At 52.2% G+C, this 12,657-nt stretch overlaps 1 protein-coding gene across 1 annotated transcript; it reads right to left on the bottom strand.

Moving 5' to 3' along the window:
- Positions 1-3,331: 3,331 nt before the first annotated feature.
- Positions 3,332-7,842, bottom strand: BTG2 (BTG anti-proliferation factor 2). Its single transcript, XM_075115343.1, has 2 exons — positions 7,620-7,842; positions 3,332-6,595 (listed from the first exon to the last, which is right to left on the bottom strand). The coding sequence occupies exons 1-2, from the start codon at positions 7,774-7,776 to the stop codon at positions 6,255-6,257; spliced, it is 498 nt and encodes a 165-aa protein (XP_074971444.1). The 5' UTR covers positions 7,777-7,842; the 3' UTR covers positions 3,332-6,254.
- Between the last annotated feature and the right edge of the window lie 4,815 nt (positions 7,843-12,657).

The raw sequence follows: 12,657 nt of genomic DNA, 5'->3' as shown, positions 1-12,657 counted from the left end.
GCAGCAGCAATGCCGGAGACTGCCAGAGGGCTGCAGCCCAAAGCGCCATGGCCTCGGCACAGCACCAACCCCTCCGAACCCTGCAAACCAGCCGCCCGTTGCTGGGCCACGTGATTATGAGTTTCTAGGACTCAGGCAGATCCTGGGAAGATCATCCGGGCTCCAGAGCACCGCAGGCAATGAGCGCCCTGGGGCCTGCACCTCCCCCTTTTCCCAGGGCTGGGGCTGGGCGCTGGCGGCTGCCTCTCCCCAGATACAGGCGTGCATGGCTGCACCACGCAAGTGCCTGATTGGCCTCGGCTGAGCCAAAATAGCTGGTTGCTTCCCATCGCCCTGTCGTCGGCAAATAGAGGGCAGGAAGCACCTGGCAAAGGCCGAGCCCTGCTGGTGCAGGAAGGAGGCTCAGCGGCTCCCCGTTCCGTTTCTGTCCCTCCTCCAGCTGCAGAGGCAAGCGAGGCAGAGCCCAGAGCCTCGGCTGCCACGCCGGTGCCATCCCCATCCCTCGCCTTTTTCCCTTCTGAGCAACCTGTCCCCTTTGCCACGTTTCGGAGGGGCCCATCTCTCTTCCCAGCTTCAGGGTGGGCAGGGGTGAAAGCGTTTCGAGGCAGGGATGGTAATACCGGGACTGGCAGGGCATGAGGTCTGGCTGCAGTGGGAAGGGCAGAAATAACCCCAACAAGCAGTTTCACATCCTAGATGCTGATGTTGCTTTTCTCACAATTTAGAACTGAGAAACGCCCAATTTCTGCTAAAGGGACCCCAAGAAAGAAGAGCACACAAACAACAAAAACCAAAATCAAACATTTTGCCATGAGTTAACCAAAATATCTTCACGGGCCCAGGGAGACCCTGTCCTGGGGTGGTTGTTGCTGCTGGGTCAGGACGTTCCTCGTGGCTGATTTGGGCTTTGCACAGTCTGTGTTTCCCCAACAGACCAGCCCCCAAACCTGCCCCAGCTCCTGGGAGGACAGACTGACAGCACTGCTACAGCATGCACATAGCCAGGAAGCCTTGCACAGATAGCGGGGGGACAACACGTCAGTGCAGGGGACAGGGCATAAAAGCCCACCCACCTTTTTTACTCTAAATAGGCACTAAACACCCTTCCAGACTGCTGGGACAGGAGGAGAGCATTTTCTCCTGACAGCCAGCATCACCCATGCTGCCCTTCCTCCCTGCAGCAGGGTTTCTGCAGGGGATAACTTGTTTGTAGGTGGGTGTCGCACATGTAGGGACACTCTTCTGGGTTTGAGTCCTGGACTCCGCTGTGCTGGCAGAGCTCATCTCTCCTGCGGGGCGCCGGGAAGCAGGCAGGTGTGCAGGCAGGTCTGCCAGGCAAAGGGCTGAGCTCTCAACCAAGGACACGTCAAAGGCAAACACTCATTTATGCAACACACCGATCTCTGATTACAGAGGACAACATTTGACCCAGGCTCCTTGAATGACTTTCCTGCCCGGCCTGAATAAAAAAAAAAAAAAAACAACCAACAACAGAAACCCAGCAAAAGGCTCAGCAGAAAATGAGTCCAGATTTCCACAGGCAGGAGGTGGGCGGCAGCAGCGGAGGGCGGTTTTAGTTACTTTCAGTCTTTTTCAGAGCTGCTTCAAGCATCCCGGGGGGCAGCTGGGTCCCCAGTTCATAGTCCATCTGTGCCTCTGCCTTGCCTTCCCTTCCTCCTGTGCCCCTGAGCTGATCCTGCAACATGCTCGGGGATCTTGCAATGAGAAAACGTGCTGAGAGCTGCAGCTCAGCATCAAAAGGCCTAGAAAGGGCTTTGGGGGTGTATCTTTATCTGCCCTCCCCCAAGCTAACCTGGCTTGTACACCTGGTTATCATGATCCTACCAGAAGAAAAAATGACAAGCAGAATAAAAATAGTAGATGAGTCACCTATTGAAAGGCTGGCAGGGGGATCTGGCTGCAGCACAGGTAGCGTTGACTCCTCAACTAAACACTCAATGGCGTAAGAGCTGTATTTTTATCTTGGCTACGAGCAGCTCAGATTCTAAACAATCCTGGCTCTGCCTGCACACAGCACGCAGGACCACGCCAGGCTGGCTGCAGACTATGGCAGCCTGAAAGCGGGCCACGGACCACAGCACGCAGGTCTAGACAGACCACGCTGGTCCGGACAAGCCAGAGGGAGGAAGGCCACCATCACCTGACTTCACCAAGCCTTTGAACCCAGATGACTCCCAAGCTAATCAGCAACGGAATGGGACACCCATTCCTCCCAACAGCCCTGTTTCACAAGCAGCAGCAATTTGGGTGTGTTCATGGAAACTAATGAAGGGATGAGTTCAAAAAGGAGCGGCTTTGACAGAGCACCAAAATCAGCCCACAAATTGTTTTCCTCTCCGAGGGGGCATGTTATGATAAAAGCAGAAGGGGAGGAGGTAGCTCTGCCTATGGGGGAGAGCAGTGGGACCAGGCCTGTGCCCCTCCTTGGCATCTCCACTCCAGGAAGGCACTGGTAGGAGCAGGTTGGGGTGGGTTGCAAGTACCCTGCAGGCCACAACTCAAGCCCTCCTGAACTTCATAAAAATGGAGTTCTGGACTGAAAATAGCACAAGGCAATTTAGCTAAGGTCCTTAGATCAGGTCAGCTTGAAGATGGACACAGATAGGGTTAAACGCAGGAGCTGGACTTGCCCATCCCAGGAAACAGGGTTACAGCTCTGTGCCACAGTCACCAGTCTCTTGATGGAGCCAAAACAGGATCTCCAGTGAATCAGCCCCAGCTGCCTTTATCATGACAGCCCCAGAGCATCCTCCACATACCTGAACATTGCAATCCCATGATCTCTCACCCTTCCTCCTCTGCTGGCTCAATCAACCCTGGCAGGACAGCGGAGGCAGCAATGCTTAATCAGGAACTGCCCCTGTGCCTGGCTCCGATCCTTAATCGCTTATTTCCAAGACTTCATTTATGCCATTCCTACGGTTGGGTAAGAGATCTGGCAGTCGACTTCATAACACCTTTATGTCCTGGCAGGACACAGGATTTCCACAATCCTGCACCAAATAAATCCCCCACTGCCCAAGCCCAGTAGTCAGCATGGAGAATGTGAGAGCAGGACACCCACAGCCCTGCATTAGTCATCAGACCAATTCCCAGCTTAACTCCTCAGGTTTAGAGGGTCAGGTTTAGAGTCAGCATGTTGACTAAGCAGCTTTTTTTCTAAGCCTCCTCCTTGACACAGCTGGATATTAACGACTAGTCATCCACACATTAACCAAGCCCACAGCATTCCCAGTGTGGGATTTAGGCTGCAGTCCCAGCCTTCACCCTCTTTGCAAGCACACAACAGTTCCCAGTAAGAAAACAAGGCTCATTTGTACTGCTACATTTTTATTAAAGTAACAAAAGCATACATCTGTCAAAGGATCTGTACATTCTGTATATAAAAACACTACTATACAATTAGTAACCATCCACTCCCTCTTCCAAGTGTAGCTTACAAACTTTCTACCACTTTCACCAAATACAAAAAGCAGGTCCCGTTCAACAGTCCAGCTTGTTAAAAAAATTACAAGAAACCCCTCAAATACACTGTCTTAAAATACACACCATTCAGCTCTGCAGTTGAGATCAGGCTTGTAGGCAGAAGGCAGCAGAGCACACTAATTCACAGCTTTTGTGTAACCAGCTACAAGAGAGAAATGGATTATACCCAGGTTTGGTTGGTTTTGAAGCTAAAAACAGACACCTTTAACATCAGACTCCTCCACACCAAGGACACAAAGAATGAGACTTGGCTATTTTGGTTCTGGAAGTGGGGGAACGTTAAGAGCAATTATAGTGTATTCCTTTGGTGTGGGCTGTTGTTCCCAAAACATTTTTCTGGTAAGAGGGAGGGAACAGAGTAAAGGCGGGGGGGTAAATCTTAAGACTGCTTTGATCATGACAAATTACAACCCAAGGAAGTACCAGCCTTCAGGAAACTCCACATCCAGCCAGGAAGTCCAGCAAAGCAAACACTGCTCATCCTGGATGCAGTTCTCATCATGGGCTTTCCACATAAGCAGGTTAAACGAGGACTCCAAAAAGCACTGAGATCCCTTTTCCTTGAAAAGGGAATTTGCTTTTTGGAAGTTCCCAAGTACTCCCCCCTTGGTGAGGTCACCTATTGCACAAGTTCACCATGGGAAAAGCCCCAGTGCTTCATTTCAGCTTCTGCTTTGCTGACATGAGAAATTCAAGTGATGCAGAGGGAAGTGATGCAACTTCAGAGCCATAGTCTGCTATTACTGTTCAAGGACAAATAACTCACCACTTAACATTTTAAAAGGATCTAAAAAAGAATTGAGGCTGGGTTTCCAGTTCTGGAATTCATGATTTGAAACTTACAAAAATCTGAACTTACTTTTCCACATTAGTAGTCAGAGCTGGGGAGCTGTGCTGATTTTTTTTTAAATCTATTAAAAAACAAGCTAAGAACTGTGGCAGATGGGAGGCTTCCTTCCTCTCCCAGAGCGCCCAAGATGTGGAAATATATTGCACAAATGTCTGAGAACTTGATTCATCAAAGGCTGGGCAAGAACAGCTCTGGTTATGCTACTCAGCTGCCAGGTCAGAAAAGACGACAATAAAAGAAGTGTACTGAGAGACAAGCCTGGGAAACTTTCATTACAAACAGCCATGTCAATGCCCTGCTTATTCAATCACTTCTCCCGGGATCACTGGAAGAGCACCAGCTGGTTAGGAAAAAGGCAATGGACATACAACATCCTGGTAAAGGCTCGTTCCCAACAGGCAGGTAAAGTTCTTGGGGCAGCACTTTCAGCTCCCACCCCATCTGTGGGTAGCCAGAGCAGTTTAAGGGCCAAATCCTGAACACCACTTGGGCAAAGTCTCCCTGAATACACGTACCACTGGGACTCCAAGAGGAGTTTCACTTGACCCGACAGAGCACAGGACCAGGCATCAATTGTGCAAAACAGTTATGTACCAAGAGATCAGAACCAAACGATGCCCCTTACCAAAGTATCAGTGGAGACAGCTCCCAGGGACAGCTGCATGCTGACCACCCAGAGGAGGAAGAGAGGGAAGAAGCACTGTGACTTTCAAAGTAACATTAGGACACCAAAGCATCTGAGCATCCCACACACAGCAGAAAGAGACCCCAATACTTCTGATGTTTAGAGACAGGGCAAAGGGCGTTCTCACACACCAACCTCCACAGCACAAGGCAAGTTGCTTCAGCTCTTCTGGGGAAGTGACACAGCAAGTCGTCAGCATTGGATTAGGCAACTGTTGCAAGCAAGAGGCCAGACTCCACTCTTGGAGCACAGAGAGGCCACAGGAAAACAGGTCATGGGCTGATGTCTAAGCCACACATGGCAGAAAGGCTTTGTAATTCACAGCTGTTCAGTGCTGGTTTCAGGGTCTGGAGTACCCTTCTCAGTGTGCAGCAAGCGGGGGTGGTAGCCAGGTACTGGGGAGCACCAGGAACAAGCAGTACTCCAGTGCCACCACAGTAGCTGCAATATTCACCTTGGGGACCTTCTCTGCACAGCCTGACCCCCAGCACATCTCTGCCTGGCTCCATTTCACAGGGCACCAACACCCACATGGCCCCTTCAGTCCAGCAGCAGACAGGAGAGATGGAGGGGCTGGAGAAAGGCCATGCTCCCCCTCACTTAGTGCTGGGAGCGGGGCAAAGCAGAGCTGCAACACTCAGAGTAATGGGCTCAGAGAAGATGTGCAAGAGCAAAGGTGAGGGATCAAGGGTCCCCAGCATCACCCAGCCCTAAGGCAAGGTTCCCCCAAACACTATATCCAGGCCCCAGAGAGTTCAGACCCCCTGGGGAGTGAAGAAGTTAGTGGAAGAAAGACAGCAACTCCTTCATCCCTTCTCTGACAGTATTGCAATACTTGGAAATACAGCAGTACTGTTTGGGTACCAGGATAGTGAGAAGGTTACACATCTCCCACCACCAAGCCACACTTCCCAGCCTGGCTCCTCCCCCTCTTCCTGCATTCCAAGCTGCCCAAGGGAGCAAGCCAGCCCAAATTGCCATCCAACATTAATTAGGTAGATATCGGCTTCATAATAAAAACTCATAAGCTTGCAACAGCTTTAAAAAAGGCACCTAGAGCACCACTTCTGTTCAAAGCGGTGCCCAATATTTTAATTTTGGATTTTCTTGGATTTTTTTAAAAAATATAAATAGCTCTTCATCTTAAAAATAGATCCTCAGGTGAGGTATACAGTAGCCTGTGTCTTGGCAGTGTAGGGACAAGAGGAGTATTTAGCTGGAGACAGTCATGATGTAGTTTTTAGAAGGACTGGTGCGACCTAACATCATTTGGTTCTTACAGGTAAGCATCCCGTAGGAGCTCACAGGTTTCGTTGCAGTTGCTTCATATAAGACACAGATGGAGCCATCCTCACCGATGCGGTATGATACCTCGTAGGGGTCCACCCAGAGCGTGAGCTCGCTGGGCAGGAGCTGGTAAAGCTGCGGTAGACTGAGTCCGATCTGGCTAGCTGCCTTGCTGATAATGGGGTCCATTTTGTGATTGATCCGGATGCATCGATACCCAGAGCCTTTGAACGGTTTCTCAGGAAACCAGTGATGTTTGTAGTGCTCTGCAAGGGAAGCAAGAAGGGAGGAGTGGTGAGCAGGCATACAGCAGCTGTGAGGAGGTCTGCGTCCTGCTGCAGTCCCAAGGGGGTCCCACACCTCGCTGCTGGCAGAGGAAACAGAGTCCTCCTTAGGCTGCCTCCATCAGACAGAGGCTCCAGAGCCGACCACTCAGCTGTTCAGCCACTGCTTGCTCCAAGGCACAGGAGCACAGCTCTTCAGGTCCTAGAAACCTCCGGCAGGACAGTGTCACAGGGACAGGACCCCAACACCTCCTCACCCCAACTGCTGGGGTAGATACCTTATCACCAACAACAAAACAGCACAGTCAGGGAGCAACATCCAGGTCATTCTTTAAGTTCAGGGGCACATCACTACCCCTTATCTCAGCACAGTGGCAAACAAACCATTCCTTCTAAGGGCTGATAACACAGGGCTGTTAGGCTGGGAGGAGACCCTTGAACCACCCAGTTAGTGGTGAGCCACAGACATGCTTGTCGGGGAGGGACTCACCAAACCCCACTGACACAGGGCTGAGCACTTTTTGCCAAGGGATGAGGCACATACGCTAGCTTTGGATCATTTATATCAAGCCCCAGCAAGGAGGGCTTCAAGCAGACCAGCTGCACAAAGCCCTCAACAGAGGCTAGGCAAGGGGTCTGCTCACTTTCAGGGCAGAGGCAACTGTTTGCCCAGGACCCCAGAGACACAGGTGGGTGGCCAGGGAAGCATACAGAAGCCTGCCAACCCCCAGAGGAACACAGGTGGGCACCCAGGCAAGGGTACAAATAGCATCCAGCATCAAGGAGGACACAGCTGGGCATCAGGGAAGGACACAGATGGGTGTCTGACCCAAGAGGATACAGGGCACCCAGGAAGAGACACCAGGTCCTGGGAGCAACACAGGGGACACTGAGGAAGGCCACGAGTGGGCACCCAACCCCGAGCGGGATACGACGGACACAGGCGTGCTTTCATCCCGGACCTTCCTCCCTACGAAGCCGATCTCTTCCCTGGCCCGCGCCTCACCTGCGAGCGCCTCCCGCAGCGCCCCGCTGAAGACCTGCAGCTGCTGCTCGCTGACACAGCCCCGCGTCCGCAACAGGCTGGAGACGAACCCCACGGCGGCGGCGATCTCGGGCGCCATGTCGGCCCGGGGGCTGCCGCGGCGCTGGCTCTGGCTCATGCTGGGCTCCGGGGCAGCGGCTGGGACCGAGCGCAACACCTCCGTCGCCGCCACCCGCTCCACTCCGTCTGCGCTCCGCGGCGCCCTTAAATAGGCAGCCGGGGAGGCGTCATCGGCGCGGCCGGCCCCCATTGGCCGAGGGGGCGCGGTATGCTAATAGCGCCTGACCTCAGCGCAGTGGAAGGAGTGACGTCGCCGCCGCGATGACAATCGCGGGGGGGGGGGGAAGTTACCGGAGGGCTATTTTTGGGGCTGCCTAGAGGAGGAGGAGGAGGAGGAGGAGGAGGAGGAGGAGGAGGAGGAGGAGGAGGAGGGGGCGGGGGCGGCGGGACTCGGCCCACCCCAGTTCTCCGCACCCCCGGCGCCAGGGCTGAGGCCCCCGCTCAGCTGCGGGGGCTGAGGGTGTTGGAGGAGGGATTGGGGGTCCCAGTGGGGTCCCTGGCGGCCGCTGGTGCTCGAGGTGACCCACATGAGGTGCGTGTTATGGGGGCAGGAGGGCAGCACAAGGGCTCCCCGGGCTGTCCTGGGCCAATCCCGGGTGGGCCCAGCTCCCCTTTGCCGATAGCGGGCCCCGTGGTTGCTCCAAGGGCACTGGAGCGGGTCTCCGGGGTGCTGGTGGGGTGCAGGAAGCTGGCCCAGTCCTGCTGCAGGGACCAAGAGCCCCGGTGCTGCCCTGGTCAGGTTCCCAACCCTCCCCACCAGTGGGTGAGTTCACGGGCTGCTTCCATGGACTAACATGATGCCTCGGGAGGGTGAAGCAAAGGCTTGACCCCACCAAGCCAAGTGTCACTTACTGAAGCTGTGATGGACCGAAGGAACAGTGTGGCCTTCGGGAGCTAGTGCGAGGGGAAGGGTGCCCTCAGCCCAGCGTGGGCACTGGGTGCCCGATCAGCATCGGGGTGTTCTTGGCATCGGTGGAGCGGCGTTTCTGCTGACCTGGAACGACACGGATCAGTCACCCAGGGCACTCAGTGGCAGTGACCCACCCCTGATGGTGGGCCCTTCCTACCCTCCTGGCTGCAGGACAGGATGGGGTCTGGCCCCCTACACAGGGGTCTCCTCTTCCCAGCAGGCTTCCATCACCAAATTTCCTTCCCCAAAACACATCACAGCTCCTTGTTCCCTGGACAAGGCCAAACCATCTCCTGAAGCGTGCAGGCAGAACTTGCCGTCACCTGCGCTGTCCCAGGGTGAGGGAGATGAGGGGGGACTCGACAATAACCGCTTTCATCTCACTGCCTGAGGTGTTTGAGGTGAGGAGCAAGGGCAGACACCCCAGGACTTGGTGCCTCCCTCCAGCCTGGCTTTTGGCTGGAAGAGTGAGATCCAGGAGGAGGTGGCTGCAGTGCAGAGGACGTGTTCGACCATGGAGCAGGGAGAGCAAGCCACGGCAAGCACGGAGCAGACCCAAGTGTCCTTGGTTGCCTCCATCCAGCCCAGCAGGAGGGGAGAGGAGAACCGGTGCAAGTGGTGCAGGGCCCTGATGCTTTGTAAGATGCAAGCAGCACCTGAAAGCCACTACAAAACAGGGAGCTGCACCAGCTGGCCCAGCTGCCAGCCACGCTGCCCAGGATAAAGGCACTCGCCCAGCTTCTGCTGAAACTGGCCCGAAGCTAAAGCAACAGTAGGAGGCCAAGCTCTTTTCTTGCCTTTGCTTTGATCAACCATGAGAGAGTTAGTATCAAAACAGGATGGGATTTATGAATGCATATTCGTCGCTGGCAGAGAACCGGGTTTGTTTCGAGCCATTGTCTTGCAGCCCCAGATGCCTCCCTTGGCGTGCACCGGGGGAGGATCTGAAGCCACAGCTCTGATGTGATCCCCGGTGAAAACGCATTCTCCTCCTATGGCTGGGGCCTCATTTGGCATCTCCACAAGCGGTGGGTGCAGCTGGAGAAAACCGAGGCAGGGAACTAGATCATCTGGGTTTGCCTCTGCCTGAGGAGCAGCCCGGTGGAGGCTGAGCCATCGCTGGTTCCCACAGTGCCGCTCCCATCGCTGGCACAGCGCTTTCACCGCGGCGCTCCCTGATAAGGAGGAGCGTGCACCTGCCAGCACGCAGCCTGCCAGTATGGCTCCACCTTATCGTGGCTCTTATCAAACTGCTCAGGGTCATCTCCTGCTTGGGCACTGCTCTTGGCAAGGGGTATCAAGAGGACCACCCTGCCTGTCCCCTTCAAAAGAGGGGATCTCATGCGGCAGGTCTTGGAGGAGGCTTTCCAGCACCTCTTTATAGAGCAGGTCTCAGAACTCGAATTATTTCCTACGACTCAAGGGTGTGATAAGATTTTTTGAGGCCTTTTGCTTCCAGAGTCTGCAGCTCATTTTATTCGCACCTCTGTCATTCTATGTGCACACACTATATATGGGATTTCACACCTTCTGAAGCACAAGACAATGGCTATATGGCAATGTGTAACCAACAACCCAGAGCAAAGAGTAAGAAAATAGCTTTTGAAATCATAGAAGTGGTGGATGTAGCAGATACTGCCCAAACAGAGGTCCGCACCGACCCCGTTTCATGTTCTGCACAGCATAAAAGAAGCTCTTTGAGCAGCAGGCACAGAAGTAAGGTCAGGCTAGCAAGAAGATAGAGCCAAAAGGTCCCCGAGTCCTCCCCTCCCCGCTCCATCTGCTGCTCCATTCATCTACAGAGCACAAGGAATCAAGCAAATCTCTTGCTATAAACCAGATTTGCCTTTGTAAGCTTTGAAATAAACCCAAGGATTAAAGTCTAAGGACTTTTTTCTTTTTAAGACAGCAACACACATGAAAGAGCGCATGGGTGCATGTGAAACCCAGAGCCCAGCACAGCGCAGGGGGAGGTTATTTATACTGTAGCAGCAGCCAGAGGCCCCTGGAAAAGGCTGCATAAACAGACAGTGCAAGCCTGTCCACGCACAGCTCGATTACTTTAAACACACCTGTACTGTCAGCCAGCAGACACGCTCACAGCATGTGGGTACAGTCCTAATCAGCAGAAAATTACGAAGCAAGCATAACCATCCTGGTAGAAGACACCTTTATATATATATATGTATCAGGAAAAGCCAAAGCAAAAATAAACCCTTAATTTTTCTATTGTAGTAAAGCACAGGAGGCCTGAGCAGAGCTTGCAATCTAACCAGAGAAATGGGGAGCAGCAAAAAGGGCTGTTTCCCCCATCCAGCAGAAGGGTCACATTAAAAAGTACTTGGATGGTATCATCCAGTCTTGAGGCACTGGACAATAATCGTAGCAAGAGGTCTCCTGTCCTCCAGCCTGCCAAGAATAGCCCTAATAGCGAGTGCAGGTTTTGCCATTAGGGCTAACAGTGTTCGTTAAGTGCTGATGATGATCTAAGCTTGGCAAGCAGGTTCCCCTGGTGCCCCCTGCTCTGCAAGTGGATGAAGTAAGTGGTGGCACCATTCTCCAAATTCAGATCCTCCATTTATTCTTAATCATCGTGATTCCAAAGGCTGCCTTCGCCCAGCTTAGGGCCTTTGTCTTGTGTGTGTTCATATGGTCTGACACAGGGTCTGGTCTCCAAAATCAGATTGTGTTCGTTAAGCCCTTCCAATAAGAGATTTCCTGTGGAGCTCAAGGACCTCTAAGCGGGTTATGTGCCCATAATTTCTGGCCCTGTTACCAGAAGACTGCAGTCTTAAAGACAGGGCATAAGACTTAATACATGCTTTCAAATTGCTTTGAGGAGTTACAGAATAAACAAACAATTAGAAAATAAAATTAATTTTAAAAAGAGAAGTTGGAGCTGATTTTAATGCTGTTCTGGCTAGATTAGTTTCCGCCCTGTGTTTAGCTGGAAATGGCTGAGAGCATTTAGATTTCAATTATACAAAAAAAACAACCCAAAACAAAACCCAAGAAACCTCTCCATAGCAATTGGCCAGACTAGATTTGTAACTGGTTTGACAGGAATTAGAAGTTCAGATCGGCTTTCAAACACTCTGGCCCTGTTTACCCAAATGTGGTTCGAAACCAGTTGAGCTGGAAATTTTACAATAAAAGGGGAACATTTGGCTTTCAGTCAAGGGTTAAAACTCAGCATGGACAGACCAAGCTGCTCACACAGAGGTACGCTTTTCAAGAGTCAGCAACTCACAGTGTTTTATGTACACCCAAAAGGCAACTGTTCCCACGCTACACTTTGACTTCTTACGTTTTTTGGGGGGGTGACGACACCTTTTTTAGTCTGCTGGGCTGACTTTAGTAAGGCATGAGACACAGAAAACAATTTCAAGCTGTCCTCGAACACCATTAGAGCCAGCTGCCAGTCAAAGAGCCACAGTGTGAATTCACACCCCCTGTTATCAGCGGTGAAATAGTTACACAGAATTAACAACGTTCAAATCCTCCTTACTAAGCATGTCCCACAGATTGCTAAATGAGCTGTCACTTCTCCCGGGTGGGTCCCTCTGAATTATCCTAGTATTTGAGAAGGATTTTAAGGTTATCTATGTAGATTTGGGAAGCCATGGGCTGGCTTTCTTTACATTAAGAAAAAACCCTGAAAAAAAACCTCCGGGAACAGTTCTGAACTGTAAAGGTTATAGATGTTTGGCCCAGTTCAAATCTCATTATCTGGCTCTGCCAGAGAAGGCGCAGACAAGTGTGACAGCAGTGCCAGCAGCCACCTGGTTGCTAACACCAGTTAAGCACAATCACTGGGAATTTAAGGGGAAAAAAGCCCGGGGTAAGCTGGGCTAGTATGTTTAATCACAGCTGTAATTGGTAACCTGGGTCTGACCCCAGAAACAGGCCTAGCAGGCAGGGTAAACAATAAAGCAAGAGTTTTAAGCCCAGCCTACACTTAGAGCTAATAAGTCCTTTCAAAACACACAGTTGTGAAATAAGACTGTGACTGAACCGTGTGAAATGCAA

This window comes from Phalacrocorax aristotelis, chromosome 21, assembly GCF_949628215.1.
Source record: "Phalacrocorax aristotelis chromosome 21, bGulAri2.1, whole genome shotgun sequence".
Lineage (NCBI taxonomy): Eukaryota > Metazoa > Chordata > Aves > Suliformes > Phalacrocoracidae > Phalacrocorax > Phalacrocorax aristotelis.
Note: the sequence above shows the minus strand (reverse complement) of the source record. Positions and strands in the feature narration are given on the sequence as shown.